Source organism: Zosterops lateralis, assembly GCF_965231275.1.
Source record: "Zosterops lateralis genome assembly, chromosome: Z".
NCBI lineage: Eukaryota > Metazoa > Chordata > Aves > Passeriformes > Zosteropidae > Zosterops > Zosterops lateralis.
The window spans coordinates 12,876,714-12,896,422 of NC_139800.1; the positions used below are offsets into that span (position 1 = coordinate 12,876,714).

Genomic DNA, 19,709 nt, shown 5'->3' on the forward strand with positions numbered 1-19,709 from the left:
TGAATAGTGTATGTTTCTGAAAATACTGCTCTTCAAGTTTTTCTTTCTCCTTCACAGTAGACTTGGTCCTCCCAGCTCTCACCCTCTCAAAAGAAGTAGTAAACATGACTTTTCATCTTTGAGTTATTTCAGTATCATTCTAGGGACTGGTTTGTTAGCTCTGTTTCTTTATCAGAGTTTGCAGCTCCCTACTAGAACAGCCATCATTTATCACCTTTCTGTGTAAATGATTATGAAGAATGGGGGCAGAACAGTTGTTTTATAGAAAATGTTAACAACTGAAAAACTCCCTCTGTTGCATGACCACAATTCACAAGTCATATGATGGGAGACAAAACAAAAAAACAGCCAGTGGTCCTTTAAAGAATGGTAAACTAGGTTCCCTTCAAATGTTTACTCTAGATTACAGGTGACTCTTTTCTTTGACATGTCTTCACAGAAATGGGCAAGTTTTATCAGCTCACAGCTTCTTCCAACAGTTCACTCGAACTTACTGCAGTCAGACATCAAAAACACCCTCAATTTACCTGGAATTCAGAATGGATGCCAAAATCTTCACGGATACTTCTCAGGAAAATGAGTCATACTACCCAGAGTATTTTACACTGAATTATTAACATAATGCATAAACGCATCCACTACCTTTGAGCTGCAATTTAAATATACTGTCCTTTCAGCTCACTTCCAAGTACACGATTAGGACTTTACTCCTTTTGCATAATATATAGCAGTAAAATTACAGTCTACAAAAATAACAGTATTTCTCTAAGTAGATATTTAAGTAAATAGTTTTGCGAAGATATTCACATGAAGAATGACAGCTCACTTTTCCACAATGAGAGATTTCTTATTACTGTCCAGTCAGTTCTGATCCTCGCAAACTTGGGTACTAGGACTCTAGTCCTGTAAGCACATGTAACATTTCCCCGGATTTAGAGGGAAGACTGTAAAAGACATAGTGCTCAGCACTGTGTGCTGAACAGCAAACCATGAGAAGCCTGAAAGTTTGCTCAGCTGTGCAAGATACTACAGAATGTAATGACCTTGCCCTTTTTCCTTGGGGACACAATGATATGCATCTGTGTAGCATATTGTATTGAAATGGGAAAAAAATTCACTGAAAAAGCAGTTTACAGGAATTTAGAACTGTTAGTGACTGCTTACCTCCTATAGCTTCTGCAAGCCTGGGTAAATTTCTGCATATAAGGCACCAAGCTTATTCTAAAGCAAACTTTTCCTAAGAAATAGAGGAAGTATATTTATGTCATTCAAAGCTAAAAACATTCTACTAGATGCAACACAGGGTTCCATCCTTCTCTGAAGATGGCTCTGTAGAAAACATGTATTTTCACTAAGCTGTGGGTGTAGCCACTGACCTTGAGTTCCACATGCAGATGCAAATGCTCCACGCATGTCAAAGTAATACCAGTTCATGAAACTGCAATGACATATAACTGATACAGAGACAACAATCAAAGTGCACTTCTCAAACCTTTATTAACTGCTTAAGAGCTGTTTAACAGATCCTTAAATCATTGTAACACAAGATTCAAACTTTTAAACTGACATGTTACAAAAAAAGGAACAAAGTTTAGGCAAACCCTTACATAAAGCTCCTTCCCAAACTAGGACTTTACAAGATTATCTTCTCATGCAACATCCCACTTACAGTGCAACAGAGTATAAACTAGTTTGGTATAGTTTAATCCCATGACTCGATTTCTCTTGCAGAACACTCCCTCTTTACTTCTCCTCCATTCATGTTGCCTCTGTAATTCTAGGAAACACACAAGGTCCTAGTTTAGAATTATTAACACTTTCAATCATTTAATGGTTAAGTCAGCAAAAAACAGTTATAGCTTTCTGCATGCATCTGTCTCAGTGTAATCTGAACACTCAGAAAGTTTTCACCATTCACCTCCCATATACAAGGTTTTTTGACGCTGGTGTGAAATTACCGCAGTTTGATCAACCTCAGATTTTATCACTTGTGGGAATAACACTTCCCACAGTTCACATTCCTACTTCTTTTCTTACCCAACACAAATCAGTTAATACAATTAATTGTAGGGAAAAAAAAACCTTCCTTCCTTCTTTCTCCACTACATACTTAAGAATTTCTGCCTGCATTACATTCCCAGTAATTTTTTTTCCTTTGGAAAAAGAATAAAGCTCAGTAATCTCTAAAACTGCCTCAAAATAATCACGTAACTTCCTCCAACAGATTCCTTTTTCAAATGCATCACTTGATTATCAAATGGCCTTTTCAGGAAAAAATGGCCTGATTAAAAATGAAGAGTTTCTGTCAGACTGACATGAGAAGGTCTCATAATAATGAGAACCTCACAATCTACAACTCAAAGAGCTGGTGCACTCTATGTATGTGATATTAAGGGCAGAATTCCCAATGCAAGCAGACAGATTTCACACTGAAATCTATTCTATTCTGGACAAAGTCACAGTCAGATTTAGTAACTCAGAGGTTGTAAAGGACATGGACAGACTTGGACCTAGGAATGATGGATTTCATGAAATCCTGGGAGACACTACACAAAGGCTGGAGACCTGCATTTGGAAGTGATCTAGTGAAATCCACCTCTGACAGTAATCTTGTAAAAAAAAGCAAAAATAAAGCGTCCTTGAACTAGAATATGCAAGAAAGATCCACTGAGTCAAGAATTACTCTGGAAGAAAAGGTTAATGCAAACATACAGAACAGCTGTAATGTTAGCCTGCAAATTTGAGAAGGAAGCGACATTTAAACTGAGATCTCTTTAAGGCCCCCCAGAAAAATTATTCAGATTTAGCAAGGGGACTAGCCAGCCAGGTAAGAACACCCAAACAACCCTATCCTTTCAGTAAATATGATATAGGAAAAGATAATTAATGAAAGGAAGGTCAGACCTTGAACTGAAGCTTCAGACACTGTGTAAGCATTGAGTGCAATTGTTTCTACTATGGTCTCAAAGAAAGTGCATTTGAAACACTTGGAAGTAAGTGAAATGTGATAAAGTTCTTATGGAATCAAGACATGAAGGAAAGGCTTTCATATAGGAATACGTAAGCACAGAATTTAAATCCTGAAGTCAGCAACAGTAAGAGACCAAAAGGCTTCTCCCCATCACAGACATTAAGAATTTTGACACAGACAAGACTGGGGCATTTATCTAACTATAGTCAGCTGAAGTTTTCAGTCGAATGAGTTGCTTGACTGGGTGATTGATTCATAACAAGCAGTAACTGTATAATCAGCAACTATTTGCTCCCATCCTACATGTGCAGCAGAGAAATTTCTGAACTCCAGCTTTTGTGTATATTTGCATCAATGTTTTCTTCCTGAGGAACCCTGACTTTCCAGATCAAGACTATGGCAGCTAGTAAGGGGCCACACTGTAAGAGCCCAAGTCAAGCAACTTGTTTGAAATTAGTTTCAGTAATACTGAATTCCTTGAAGATGCACAACTAAGAAAAGGGACACTACTGCAGTCAGAACAGTTTCAGTGGCATTATTCTGGATATATACCAATAAAGACAGTTTTAAACTGAGACAAAGTTCTAATAGAAAAGACTTTCAGTTCATTTCCAGACCTACCTTTTGGGGATTAACTGGGAGTTGTCCTCCTTTGACCTCAAAAGCAACTTCTGTCAACCAAACAGGAACTTCCTGCTGAGCCTATTCAATGAGGAAAATCAATTCAGAGACTTTAACTGCTTTACCAATTCAGTTAGGAGTTCCATAACAGTACCAAAAACATCACTGTTGCTCAGTACATTTAAGCGAAATCTTAAAGAACAGAAAAAGTTAAGCACTAAGATCTGAAACTTACATCTGAAAGCACTTTAATTAGAGGCTGTGCAAGATGAGCATCTGAACTGTTATCAAAGAAGCTAACTGCTTTCCCTGTATTTCCACAACGACCAGTTCTCCCAATTCGGTGTACATACTCCTCAATGGCGGAAGGAAGATCGAAATTAATCACGTGCTGAACACTCTCAATGTCCAGACCTCTTGCTGCCACCGAGGTTGCCACAAGAACTGGACATTTTCCAGAACGAAAATCCCGAAGAGCTATTTCTCTCTCTCTCTGTTCTCTATCTCTATAAAGAAAGCAAGGGTTAGACTGGATGTCTCTAAAATCTACAGTACTATTTAAGATACTATTTAAATGCCACATTTCATGGAAAGAAGTTCTTTCTTTTTCTTTTTTTTTTTTTTTTTTTGGGGGGGGGGGGGTGGTGTGGACAATGGATGCAAAACAAAAAAACCCCAAAACCTTAAACAATTCATACGCTGCCCAGTTTAGGTTTTCTGAATTTTTAACTGAGGAGCAGCAAGACAGAGCAACTGTTAAGTCTCTAGAGAAATTGAGGTTTTTTTAAAAATCTGGAAATAATTATGCATCAAACTCACTGCCTCTCTAAGAAAATCCACTGGCTTAATTGATTACAAGTTCTTTTCCTACAGCTTTGTAGGAAGGAGACGGAATAGCAAAGAAGTCTACACAGACCATTTTTCTAAAAAAACTGACCAGTCAGCAGTACAGAACTTGTATTCCACGCATAATCATGACAAGAAATAGATTTGCTCTGGTGTTCCCATGTTTGAAGAATATTTACAGATTATCCAGTACTGAACTACATTGGGTCAGAACTTCACTCATGCTCTTTATTGTCCAAATAAGAAAACAAATTAGAAAGCTAAAGAGTGCTCTGTAGGCTCTTAACATGGGATATGTAGCAAAGCCCATAATGAACACTACTTTAGAGAAGATTAATTATCCTAACTGCAACTGAAAAAGGCAAAATGAACCAGAAACCAGTAACACTTATGGCAGCTTAACAGCTTCTGTTGAACCAGTTATTCTATGTATACTTCAATTCACAATATAGTAATTCTACAGAAATGTATTAAGAACCTCCTCTCACACAAGGGGGTTGGTTGTGAATTAGCAATTCAGGCTCAGCAGGACTGGAAGACCAGATCTTCTCAAAAGCTGTATGGCTTCCACACATCTACAAATCCAACAGTCACAGGATATACACAAACATCCTGCATCTGCATGCTAAGACCATTTTAGCCCTTCTTCAACCTCCATATTCTGGTGTCTGTCAGAACACACAGAAAGCTAAACTACGCAGATATGGCCAAATGTGAATTCTCAATAAAAGCCTCTTACAAAACACAGGTGACTTTCACTTTAAAAATACTTACCCATGGATACTAGTAGCTGGTATGTTTTCTTGACAAAGAAAGCATGCAATGAAATCTGCTTTTTTCTTTGTCTCCACAAAGACCATGGTTCGTTCATCACCTATGTTGAACAGAAGTTTAAAGCCACTGCAGTTTGAAACATGACACATTTTCACTATTTAGAACAGTACTTAATAGAAATTAATAACTGACAAATACTGGGCATTAGACTAGATTAAAAGACATTTCCAAGTCCCTTCCAACCCAAACTCTGCTATGACTCTATGAAATATCTCTTAAATATGCCTAAAAACTCACAGCTCCCAAAGTTCTGCTTCAAGCCTCATCTTGGAAAGCATGTAATACACAATAAAAACATACGGCCGTAACTCTAAGTTTAAAACCAAGCAATTTTGACTTCCCTGGTGAACAACTGACATTAAGTAAAGTTACCTATGCTGTGTAGAATTTCGATCAGTTTATCCCTCTTGGAATACTGAGAAACTTGAAGAATATTTTGCTGAACATCACTGCATGCTCCACCCACACGTCCGACAACAACGAATAAAAAATCAGTTTTCAAAAATTCACCAGCTAGCCTGAAAAAGACAAGTAATTGAGCAACATGAAACATAATACATAAATATTTTTGCTTTCAAAGCACATATTTTCATTTATGTTTAAGCAATGCTCTCAACAAATGTTTTTATCCCCCATTTTGTGAGGAACAATACAAGTAGTCTTATATACTATTTTCATTAGAAAAGCCAGAGGAATCTGCATAGTTTGGGTCCAGCACACAAGCCACATCCTGGGCTGCATGAAGTGCAACCAGCAGGTCAGTGGGCTCTGCCTCTGCCTTTGTAATCCCTCAGCTGGAGTCCTGCACATCCAGCTGTGGCATCTTCAGAAGACAGACATGTCAGAGAAGATCCAGAGAGCCACAATGATCATCACAGAGCTGCAGCCCCTCTCCTCTAAAGACACGCTGAGAAAGTTGAGGAGTGGGGGTTATTGAGCCTGGAATGACCTTTCTGCAGCCTTCCAGTATCTACAGGGGGTTTACAAGAAAGACAGAGAAATCTTTTATACAGGCTGACAGGATAGGACAAGTACAGGCTGGACAGAGAATGGATCCAGTTTAGACCTGGAGGGAAAGACTTGGGAATGCTGGTGGATGAGAGGCTAGACATGATCCAGCAAGGAGCACGTGCAGCCCAGAAAGCCAACTATACCCTCAGCTGCATCCAAAGCACTGTGGCTGGCAGGGCAACAGAAGGGATTTTGCCCCTCAGCTCTGATATTGTGAGACCCCACCTGTGTTCAGCTCCAGGGTTCCCAGTGTAAGAAAGATGTGGACCTGCTGGAATGAGTTCATGGAAGCCACTAACCTGATAACAGAGCTGGAGCACCTCCCCTATGAAGACAGACTGACGAGAGGTGGGGAGTTCAGCCTGGGGAAGAGAAGGCTTCAGGGAGACCCTGAAGTAGCCTTCCACAGTGAGCAGTTGTAGAGCACTTAGTTGCCAGATGGGATTAAACAATAGCCTTCTGGAAGTTATGAAGCTTCAAATGCTAAACTGAAGTTCTCCAGTCAACTACTGGAAAAATGCATGGTTCAACACAAATGTAGAAAGACCTTCAACTATCAGATCAAAGGTCTATGTAACAGCAAAAACAAGTTCAGGTATAAAACCAAACATTGTGTTATAACTAAATTTGATTATATTCACTGAACAGAAGTGCAGGACGATTTGAATCCAACAGGTCCAAAGAAAGCACCTTTGTGACCAATACTAGCAAAATAGTATGTTGTTTAAAGCTCTCCTGGCAAAAGAGTACAGGGAAGTCATTAGCTGACTTCATCACCAGAAAAGCATTAAATCCAGGAACAAACTGACTCCAGAAAAGAAGGGTTTTCACATTCTAAAATGTGAACATTACCCTTAGGCATTTCAGTTTCCAAAGGTTACAAGAACAGCAGAGGCAAAAGAAAACTCCCTCAAAGCTGCACCAGGGGAGGCTTAGACTGGCTATTAGGGAAAAAAAAATCTTCACTGAAAGTCTTCAAGCATTGGACCAGGCTGGCCTGGAAAGCAATGGAATCACCACCCCAGAATGTACTTAAAAGATATGTGGCATTTGGGACATTGGTTCAGTGGTTCCCTTGCTGGTGCTGGGTTAACAGTTAGACTTAATCAGCTTAAGGGTCTTTTCTAAGCTAAATGCTTCTAGGACTATGTTATTATGCACTTCCAAACCACAATCCAAGCACTCAGGTTTCTGAAGTCTTCCACCAGCACTTGTAAATTCTGCAGGACTGACAGCAGAAAGGTAGATCTATTGGTTTGTTTTTTTTTTTTCATTAAACAGAAGCAGACAGTAAACATCTTTAACAATTCAAGGGATCTCCTTTCATATGCTGGTAGTTACAGTACTCTCAATTCGTCCCCCAGTATGCCAAAAAAAATACATAGGAAAAGGATGAGCAAAACCACAATGTTAAAAACAGACCTAGAGATAAAGGAACTGAGATTCTTCTTTCAGACACAAAACCTGAGAGAATCAGAGTACACTGTTAAAGACTCTTCTGATTTAACAGAATGAGTATTTGGATGCTGGTATCTCAAAAAGCAGAAGAAATACTAAAAAAGTTTCTATCTGCCTGCAGGGAATTAGTTGTTTTGTTGTTACTCAGCAACAACACTTACCATCTGTTGAAGACTGTTCCCTTAAGTGAACTTTAAAGGTAACGAGTAGTAAATATGTAAGATGTATCGTAAATCCCTTTGTAGAAGCTTTAAAACCACTGAAAATACCAACTATCTACAAAAGTAAGAACTGCATATCATAAATGCTGGTAAGTTGAGCAATAATTGGTATGTCTCATTAGCCAAAGTGTTATCAGCAACATCACTGGTTTTGAGCTTGCACAGATGTTGTGGGGGAGGAACAAAAAACTAACAGAGGGAAACATGAGGACTTCTGCAGAAATGGAATTTAAAAGCCTTCAGACAACTTTCTAAATTGCTTAGGAGTCCCCATCTAAATTAAGCGGTTAATGTTTTAGAGTCCCTGTTTAAATTCAACAATGCATGAGTATCATAGCTTTCCGTATTTTCAAGCTCTTAAAAATAAGGAGTGCTTTTAACTCTTCAGATACTTAGTTCTATACAAGTGCATCTTCAGACATATTCCTATTTTTATTCTACTCACCTCTGAACTTCTTCAGGAAAAGTGGCACTAAACATTAGTGTTTGGCGCTTGTCTTTTGGTGGCATGTCTGGGAAAGACACCAACTTCTTCATATCTGCACCAAAACCCATATCAAGCATGCGGTCGGCCTCATCTAGCACCAAGTATTTCACATTATGCAAACCAATCTGCAAGTATTTCAGTCAAAGAGAAACACCATTGGTTCACTGGCAGTATGAGCTTACAAAATACCCTAATTTCCAAAATCTATCTTTTGCTTATTTCTTTCGAGTTAAAAAGTGGAAGTACAATGATTTGTTTACATCTCAACCTCTGCTTAGCCTTTTAATCTGCACAAATTCACACACCATAGTGCTTCAGAACTTGGCTCAGCAATGCAAACACAGAGAGCATAGAGACCAACTATAATTCAGCCAAACTATTTTGGAATTATGCCTTGATTTTTAGAAAGATTCCCTCATAACCCTCAAACAGTCTCAAAAAACCTTTTTTTTTTTTTTTCTGGGAAAAAAAAAAGTCAGAAAGCATTATTAAGAATATTACAACTTCACCATTGCTGAAGTTCACTTTTGACTAAAAGCCTCACAACTTCGTTTGTTCAGTGAATATCACTGAGTCACCACCCTAACATGTAAAAATTTCTAGATGAATTTATAATGACAGGGGAAAATAAAAATTCAATTATAGTACTATATAACCTGAAGTTTTTGTATTTTGGATCAGTAAATGAAAATACAGTGCCAGATAGATAAAAAGCCATTGTAGCAAAATAAACAAGTGAAGATCTGCTATCAAATATGCCACAAAAACTAAGTGAAGGTATTCCAGGTATTTAAGCTATAAAATTTTATTGCCATGATGACTGCAGCCACTTTGATTTAGACTGGTATTATCCAGCTGTCTCTGAAGGGAACTGAAGAAATCTAGACTCAGGCTACTCCTTCAAAAACCTAATGGAATTTAGACAGCCTAGAAAACCTCACTTGTATTTCAGTGCCTGCACAAAGACAGCACACTGATGGAGGCATTGAAAACCAACCTCTGCTTCTGCTAATTTTGAAAAACTTGAAAATAATATTTTATCTTTTAGGTAAGAATATTTAGGGAATCCAGATGAAACATTAAGATCTTACCTTTCCTCTTCCAATGATGTCTAGAAGCCTTCCTGGAGTGGCACACAGTATATTACAGCCTCGCATTACTTGACGAATTGAATAGTCTATTTGTGTACCTCCATAGGCCACAACAGGCCTTATACAAGTCCTGTTATGTAGAATAACATTTGGATTAATTGTTTAAGTATGCAAATAGTATTGTTTCATGGAAGTTCACAGAAAATAATCAGATCAGTAAATCAGTTTAAGAGTGGTTTAACTCCTTCAGCATATAGGTCAATCCAGAAATGTTCAAAACCAGAAACTCACTCAAAGTAAACCTGAAGTTCCTCCTCACACTACACAGCAGAGGCTGCCCAAGTGGCTTGCCAGGAACAAACACTTGATTTCACCTGCATTCTCCTCTCTAACTAAGACTTACTAACAGAAACAGTCAAAATAGTGTTAAGACTTTGCTCCCTTTTATACATCATCCTCAGAAAAAGCAGAATCACCACTACATATGCCTCTAGAGCTTCAAAAATAACCTCTGCAGACCTTAAAAGGGCTAAAAAATAAATACACATATGGCATCTCTGTAAAGCAGCTAATCACACTGGCCATATAGGCCAAGGATTAGACAGCAAATCCACATACACTCATATGATTCACTCCATACACTCAAGGATTAGTGTATCCTTTGAGCAAATCCACTCAAAGAATACTCAGTGCTCTTCCTACCAAGCTTTTTGGTTAGATCTGCCAAGCAGAGCTACATCAGATACTCTTCTGTAGAAAACCACTTCTTGAAGCAAGAACTACCTTACACAGCTTTGAATCATGTTTACAAGCTCATCTTTATAACTTCTGCTATGGCTTTTACATCCATGCAATGAGTATTTTCACACCCAAATTCAAATGGTCTTTTACTGAAGATACTAATTCAGCTTCATATGCAACAATGCTGACCAGATAAACATGGTAAATATTTACTGAAGTTAATCAAAACTTTTCAGAAAGCTTTAGTCAAGAATATAAATTCCCTCTGGAATCTTACAATTTCTGTATTTATTCACCATTAGTATACATACATATTTCATATTCCTATTTGCAAATTAAATCAAAGAGCCTAAGATCATAAATCTCAACTGATCAACATGCATGCTCTCTTCTTTAGAAACTACAGATTTGCATCCTGATAGTGTTTAACTCATTCACATTTTTACTACAGGCCAGCTGTAGGAGAACTCAAATGTTATTTTATGGTGAAATCATCTTCATCTGATTTAAAAGAGCATAATGAACAGAATCAGCTACAAAGTTATAACAGTTTTAGAGATTGAGCCATTCCTTATAACATATTTAGTAATGTTATTATCATTCTTCCTGAAGACAGTCTCCAAGTGTAAGTCTGCTTTAACAAAGGCAAGTATGATTTATCCCACCAGATTCTGCAGTGATGATGTTCTCCACTTCACCTCCAAACAGTAACAAACTTACATACAATAGATTTAGTTCTCTTCTGTACACTGGTAGAAGCTATTACTTAGTAAAAAGATTTATGACAAATCTAGTACAAATGTACTCTCACACAACATTAAAGGACTCAGTGAAAAGCTTAGATCTCTTGTTCTAAGAGTTTCTTTGAGCTGTGACATGTCTAAGACCAGAAACACAGGGAAGTAAGAGTAATTAGAAACCCTAACTGTAAGTTAACTAAAAACCGTAGCACCCACCTCCACTTTGCCAAGATGAAAGTAAAGCAAGTATAAATTACATATGAGAAGCTAGTGAGTTTCTTCATATTGAATACATCTAGTGCAGGTAGCTCAGTGAGCAGCTGCAGTGCAAGCTCCTGACTGATCTCTGGGTGGCAAGAAATACTAGAGCCCAAGCAAAAGACCATGAACTCATGCTGACCCTTTGCTTAACAAAGGGCATAAGGACCTGCATCACTAGCCAGGTCACCCAACACTCAAACTCTGCAGGAGCAAATAATTCAGTAAGAAGACCTCAAAATACTAGGTACATAAACTGTGAGCTTATAAAAACCCAATGATTCCATTGCTCAGGGGTCCCTTCAGGAGACACTTTGCTTGAGCTATTACATGTTGCTGCAAAACAATGAAATTACTTGAAGGAAACACAGGTCTGAGATTCTGCTATGGGAAACCTGGGGTCGAGTCAGTGACGAAACCTCACGACTTTCTGTGTGGTGTGTGTAGGAGTCAAGCAGGGCAGCCAGCAGCTCACTAGAGCCATCTGCTGCAAAGGGACTTTAGTCCCAGCAGCTGCAGTCACAGGTGGTGTCAGAGCAACTGCCAGAGTGGCTCCTGGACAATCAGACAGGAAAATTCTCTTAACACATTTTTTAAGAAATTTCACTTCTCTCCTGCAGTAAGCTGAATATTTATATCTGCTTGAAGCTGGAGAAAACCTTCCATTCACCAGTCCCACTCACTGACCCCAAGATCAGAAATATCAGGCACTTAAATCCCTAGTCATATAGTAAGAAACCTGCTAATCAGTATAATAATCTGAACTCATTATAATCTAAACTCAAGTGTTTGTAATTTGATTGGCACAATAAAATTTGCAAATATTTATGAAAAAAATAAAGCACTGCTGATTCAAGCAAAGTAACTATCAATAATATCAGGCAACCATGGAAAAGCTTACCCATAGACGAATTTTCTTGCTTCTAGGAAGATCTGATTTACCAGTTCTCTAGTTGGGGCAGTAATAATACATTCTGGCTCTTGCTGCTCTTTAAAGCTGCTGGCAGCTACACCATCCTTCATCATTTGGGCCACAATTGGTACAAGAAAAGCTGCCTGAGAAAAAAAAAACCAAACAAACACAGCAGTATTTGGGCTGTTTAGTCTTAAAAGCTTTTATCAGCCACATTAAAATCTGTGTATCAATCTTAAAGTTTAAATGACAATGCACACAACAACCAAGGACAGCAGACTGCAAAAGGATTGACCTGAATGCACAACAGAACATTTAAGCTTATTTCTCCTTGTTAAGGAGTCTGCAAGTATCTCTCTGGATCTTACCTAGTAACACAGGAACACAATCATGCAGTGGCTAACTTTCCAGACAGTTCCACACACTGATTACATACCCTGGTAATTAAGTAACCCAAGACCTAAACCATCCTTAATGTGTACTTGAAAGCTGTAAGTTATCATCAGGAGGTCTGTAAAGTAATCACGTACTAAGATTCCTCAGACAACCAGAATAACAGATCAGTTTGCCACACAGCTGCACCACACCAGCACACTTACTTCCATGTAAGACTAGATACCCACAAACCTGAATCTGTACAGCAGTCCCAAAAGCATTCAGAACATTTAGAGCACAGGCTTCTGCCAACAAAAGAGGTCTTTCAAAAGAAGTAACTAGTAAGCTACAGTAAAACAAAACTAGGATTCCACACTAAACTGAACAGCAAAAAGCTACACTTCATTACTGAACATTCCCATCCACCAGCTGTCAGTGGTTAGGTTTGGGGACATCAGTTTAAAAAGCTGAGACAATTTTCAACTTAGTATCAACTCTCAACACGGCTCCATGATTAAAAGCAAATCACCTAAAACCAAGACTGGTGCAGATCAGACTTCATCAAACCAAGTATGATGAACCAGCACAATGCAGTTACACTTCGGCATAAGTCTGAAGAAAAAAAAAGGAAAAAAAGCCCACACAAAACTCATACACATACAATAGAAAAAAAAGGTAACAAACAATACAAACACAAAACAAAACACATAACCAAAACCAAAAAAAACCCAAAAAACCAAAACAACAACAACAAGCAAACAAACCCAAACACCCAAGCAAACAGAAAACCCTCACTTTAAATAAGACAAAACCCCATGCAACACAGAAGTCTCCACTTTCAAATGCTGATTCCTGTCATCAACAGTCTCTAGGACTGCCTGCCCATACTTCTCAATCCATGGCTATATCTCTGAAGGTTTGCCTGCTGTATTAAGACACTGGTTTACTGAAATAAAGAACAAAGCCGAAAATGTGACAACTCTATCACTTGTACCTGTGCCTGATACCAGCCACTGCTGTGCAAGTGAAATTACTGGACAACAAACAGTTAAGCATGTGACATGGAAGAGTGAGGCATCCCCCTTTAAAAGCTCACAGTCACACATTTTCAGTAGCACAAATATTGCACAAAACACTTACAGTTTTTCCTGATCCTGTCTGGGCACATGCCATTAAATCCCGTCCTGCCAGTATAATAGGAATGCTGTACTTCTGCACTGGAGTGGGCTTAGAGTATCCAGCTTTAGCAACGTTCACAGTTAAAGTATGACACATGTTAGTGTCTGCAAAACTCTGTAAGAGAAAAAATTATTAACAGTCATTACGCAATCACAGAAGGTAGAAGTTTAAAACCCAAAATGCTTACTGTAGGATACAGACATCTAAATACTAAAGAGTGTTAACTTCAGAGGTAGTCTCACCAGTCATTTAGGTTGCCAAGGCTCCTTATAGTAAAAGCCCTAAAGGTCTCTAAAATCTGCTAATGCCACTCAAAAAACATTGCCTGCAGGACAGTGAACTTGAACGCTTTGAGCTGGTCTTGTTATTTTCAAGACAAAATTGCTCAGAAGCCATATGCCTGGATTCAAGCAAGTAAACTCACATAGCATGCTATGAAAAAACCTGGAACTCTTTACTTTCATTTCAGATAGGAGCTACACGTGGTCTCTGCTAAAACCAGTAAGAGTAGCTAAAACAACATTCCCAGTCAGGACCAAAAAGCAACACAGGTGAGAAAAATCAGTTTAACTTCAGTAAGAACACCTTTCACAAGATGGACGGGGAGAATACCTCTGCATTTTCGCTTTCAATAAGTGTGCTACTAATCCCTCTACACTTCCCACTCTCCTCCCTAAAAAGAGCTTCATCCTTTTTCAACACTGGCCACCCATTACAGATAAACTTAGCTGTATGTTAAACAATCAACTGCAACCATGGAGAATAGGGCTAAAAATTACTTTAAAACACCCCTTTGTCCAAATGAATACTACCTCAACAGGTCTTCATTTACACTTTTGAAGATCCCTCAGTAATTTACTTCAGTAAGGTAACTATACCAGCCTGCGCAGAAACTGCTGCAAAGACCTCTTTCTTTCAATATTTAAACTGGTATTCTTCCACAATTTAATGACTACTCTTCCTATATATCCAATATTGTTTTCTCTGGACCATTTATGTAGTTTTGTTAGTTATTGTGAATTCAAATTTTTATCTTTCAAATGGGGGAGCACCTCCTTCCAATGTCACACTATCTGCAAGAGTCAGTATTTTTTATTAGTATTTTCATTAGCTGCAAATATTGACCCCACTACACATCCTTGTAAATCATGCTTCACATAAACTGTGAGAATAACCAGTTCACTAACCATTAATGCTGCTGGAGGGTCCAGTCCTGACACTTCAACAACATTTTCATCATACTTGTCAAAATTCATTCCTGTTTGATAACGTGCAAAGATGGCTTGTTCATCATCAGGTGGTGGAGGGGGCACATAAGTCACCTTTGGACCTTAAGAACACAACCACTTAAGTTCACAAACAATACAAAGAAGTTAAAATAAAACTGTTTTAAGTATGAAGCTACTGAAGTTAAGTTCAATGAGATATCTGGATTTCCCTTTATTTTTCAGGAAGCCATGAAATTCCATACATTCATTCTACCAGGATTTAATTTTATATTACAAGATCTAAAGCTTACCTCCATTTGATGTCAGACTTGTAAAGTATTCATGTCTTACATTCACTCACTCAAGGACCCCACTCTCAAGAGGTACTCACAAAAATTAAATTAGCCTCTTCTTTATCATCCAGGGAGACACATGCTCTTATGACACAAGGAAGGACCTGCTTCCCACACAACAAATTAATCTTTCTGAAGAATTCTCTTTCCACATGGAATTCCATAGATAGATGCAACTGCTGCATACCAAATTCAAGACCAGTTTGTAACACACTAATACTTCACACTGCAGTCATGAAAAAGGAATTACTATTCTGTGTTAAGGATGCAGTTATGTCCACTATAAGCACTAGCACGTTGCCTCTATATAAAGACTTTAACTCCTTAAAACCATTATTTGAACAAAAAACCTGAAAAAAAAATGAGTTGAAGGAAGTCAAATAGAAGCAAATCAGTTGCTCTTCAGATATTAAATATCACTTCCGAACATGCGTACTAGTCACTGGATCATAGAATGGTTTGAGTTGGAAGGACCCTTAAAGATCATTTCCAATCCCTGTGCCTCAGGATGGACATCATCCACTAGACCACGCTGCTCAAAGCCCAACTGAATGTGGCCTTGAACACTTCCAAGGATGAGGTATCCACAAGCTCTCTGGTCAACCTGTTCCAGTGCTTCACTGCAACTCATCCTCTGAGTAAAGGACTATTTAGCCATCTTTTCCACAATGAAAAGTTCTTTCACGAGTAACACACAAGATTTTCTAACATGGAGAATATCAGCCATCCACTGACCATTTACACTGTTTTAATCCCATTCCTAATTTGAATTATGGTACTTCTGTGAATATTACCATACTCTAGGTAGAATAACATATACGTAGCCAGGTACAGCAGCATCAGTGGGAAAAGAATACAACGGGATTATGGGGGGGAAATCCCTAGCAGAGAACAAAACACTCTCAACATTAAAATAAAAGTTTAATCAGGAATAAGTGGCCTACACACCTTACTTGTCAGCACAGACAATAAAATATTTCCCCTTACAGAAGGTAGAATGGTACAAGTCTAGAATGACTCTTTCAAAACTTCGCAAGTTTTTTAAGGCTTACTTTCAATTCTGGGATTAGCACCTGTGCTTCACTGTGCATTAACTGAAACAGCATCAGCAAGACAAAAAAAAGATTATGCAACACAACAGCTTTGAAAACCCAGTAACTAAAATCCAAGTGAGTTACAAACATGTCTTTTATAGGCATACAGCCAAGATACCTAGCATTTGCAGGAGGTTCCTCATAGAGAGAAACACTAGTGACAGTATTTGACAGAATTAAGAAGGAACTGGTTTGTCATTAATCACCAGTGAGGAAATCCATAGAGTTCACCCCTGCTACTAAAAAGCCTCACCTGCACCATCTGAGAGATTTCCTCTTTCTTTAAAACCCTGAGTTCCAGACTGAGGTATGTCCTTCTGCCCACCTTTCATACCTGTAAGTAAAAGAAACATAGCAGAGGGTATAAAATCAGTATCACGAAATACTCAACTGAAGCCAGCTATTTACTCCAACAAATCTGCAGAGCAACAGTCCCAACAACTTCTCTAACTCCAAACTATACTCTATTATATTCAGGAATACTGATTTTCTAAAGAGACCTCTCATATTTCATAACACAGCTGAACAACAGAACCAGTTCTGCTCTTCAGAACACAAGGAATTCTCAGTTCTCTGGACCTGACAGTTCTCAGGGAGCAAGCAAACCCACAAAGATCACCACACACATGCTCTACCCATACAAACCACTCAGTATGAAAAAAAAAAACCCAAACCATCCAACTCACCTTGTCCAAAGCCACTACGAAAGCCTTTAAACCCTCTGTTTTGGGGACTAGCACCATCTACAGAGTTTTGTTCCTGAAAACCTGCAAGAACACAGCATAGCACACAGTAACTCCATCTGCCCACTTTGGCATGAGCAGATCAAGTGCCTTTTATCTGGCTGAAGAAGCCATTTCAAAGCTTTCACTCTTGACTCCTAGTTCTCAGAGAATGGGCAAAGCCAGAAAGAAGGACCAGTGTATGCTGCCATCATCCACACCAGTCAATACAAAAAATTTAATTCTCACCTTGCCCAAATCCTTTAAACCCTCTGTTTTGTGTTACACCATCTTCTCCATTTCCTTCTCCTGCAGTGCAGAACAGCACAGAGTCACTGAAGCTTGCCTAATTTTGATGTGTAAGTCAAGCATCTTACATCTAGTAATTGTTCTTCTAAGTCCTTATTTTATTCATATAAAGAGGACAATACAACAAAGTGATTTTCCTAAATATATGAAAAAATGAAGACAGGAAATATATTTTTGCCAGAAAGCATTCAGTTGTTCTGCCACGCTGTAAAAACAAAGAGCATCATCTGGTACAGGACACCAAGAGTTCTCCTAGCACAGCATCCGTGGCTTCCTCTCCATCAATGCCTGGTGTATAACAGTACGTCAGTTTTCCCACATCAACAAATAAAAAACTACATCTTAAAGGTTTACATGCAAAAGACAATATCCTAAGTATCCATAAATACAATAGACCTTAAATACAGCTTGCAAGTTACTTCACAATTGCTGCTGTAGAGTCTACAGCCAAACTGCTTGTCATCAGTGCCCTGCATCAAAGTCTTGCTCAGTCAAACGAATCTTGCATTCCCCTACCATAATGAGATTCAGCCCGTAAGGTGGGAAAGTGGTCTAAATTTCTTTAAAGAATAAAAATTGTGCTGGTTTTGTAAAAAAGCAACTTGTTTTTTAACAGAAAAGAATCACTAGCATGTATTAAGGATGCTGTTTATGTCCTCAAGGAGTACTAGCATGCTGCCTCTAACACTTACTAAAAATCATTATTTGAACCAAAAATAGAATCAAATCAACTGCTCTTCAGATATCAAGGAGCACTTCCGGAAATGCATAGCAATGATAGAATGGCTTGGGTTGGAAGGGACCTGAAAGGTCACCTAGTTACAACCTCCCTGCTATGGGCAGGGTTGCCATCCACTAGAGATCTGCTCTAAGTCCCAATCAAGCTGACAATTAGCTACACTGCCACAACTCACCAGTGAGAAAATCTGTACAGTTCACCCCCACTACTAAAAAGCCTCACCTGCGCCATCTGCGAGAACTCCTCTTTCTCTAAAGCGGAGAGTTCCAGACTGAGGCACACCCCTTTGTCCATCTTTGGTACCTGTAACAGACAGTGTACTGCATATAGGGTAGAAAATTACAGAAATCACACAACCAACTAGGTTGGAAAAGACCTTTGAGATCATCAAGTTTGCCTCATCAACTAAACCACGGCACTGAGTGCCACGTCCAGGCTTTTCCTAAACACCTCCAAGGACAGTAACTGCATTATCTCCTTGGGCAGCCCATTTCAATGCCTAATCACCCTTTCTCTGAAGACCATCTTGGTTATTTCCAGATTAAACACCCCCTGGTGCAGCTTAAGATTTTCCTCTTCTCTAGTCATAGGTTGCCTGGGAGAAGAGGCTGATCCCCTCTCTGGCCACAGTCTCCCTTGAGCCTCCTTTTCTCCAGGCTAAACACCTCCAGCTCCTTCCACGGCTCCCTATGGGACCTGTGCCCCAGACCCTTCACCAGCCCTGTTGCCCTTCTCTGGACTTGCTCCAGCATCTCAAGATCGTTGCTAAACGGAGGGGCCCAGAACTGGACACCACACTCAAGGTGCAGCCTAACCAGTGTTGAGTATGAGGGACAATCACTGTCCTAGGACTGCTGGCCACATTACTGCTGATCCAGGCCAGGATGCCACTGACCTTCTTGACCACACTGGTTCATGTTCAGCTGGCTGTCAATCAGTATCCCCAGGTCTCTTTCTGCCTGCCTGCTGTCCAGCCACTTTGCCCCAGCCTGCAGTGCTGCAGGGCACTGCTGTGACCCAAAGGCAGGACCCAGCAGCACTTGGACCTGTTAGACCTCCTATCACTGGATTCAGCCCATTGATCCAGCCTGTTTGGGTCCCTCTGCAGAGCCCTCCTGCACTCCAGCAGATCAACCAACACACATACCCAACTCAGCGTCATCGGCAAATTTGTGAATGGTAGACTTAATCCCCTCACCTGGATCATCAGTAAAGATATTAAACAGGACTGGGCCAAACACAGATCCCTGGGGGACACCACGAGTGACTGACTGGCCACCAACTGCATGCAGCACCATTCACAACTCTCTGGGCCCAGCTGTCCAGCCAGTTCTCAACCCAGCATGTGGTCCAAACTGTGGGCTGCCAGCTTTTCTAGGCATATGCTATTGGAGACAGTGTCAAAGGATTTGCTAAAGTCTAGGTACACAACACCCACAGTATTCCCCTCATCCACCAGGTGGGTCACTTGGTCATAAAAGGAGATCACAATGGTCAGGCAGGACGTTATCTCCCCCAAAATCCATCCTGGTGGGGTC

General features: G+C 39.4%; 1 protein-coding gene across 1 annotated transcript; it reads right to left on the reverse strand.

Moving 5' to 3' along the window:
* Positions 1-1,686: 1,686 nt before the first annotated feature.
* On the reverse strand, positions 1,687-19,469 carry DDX4 (DEAD-box helicase 4; the record flags this gene model as incomplete). The annotated part of the gene is made up of 15 exons (XM_083884269.1): positions 1,687-1,777; positions 3,593-3,673; positions 3,828-4,098; positions 5,213-5,312; positions 5,645-5,790; positions 8,408-8,574; positions 9,541-9,670; positions 12,181-12,335; positions 13,708-13,860; positions 14,934-15,076; positions 16,655-16,735; positions 17,088-17,168; positions 17,373-17,432; positions 18,394-18,474; positions 19,319-19,469. 15 exons carry the CDS (start codon positions 19,467-19,469, stop codon positions 1,703-1,705), a joined length of 1,875 nt encoding a protein of 624 aa, XP_083740395.1. The 3' UTR covers positions 1,687-1,702.
* Positions 19,470-19,709: the final 240 nt, after the last annotated feature.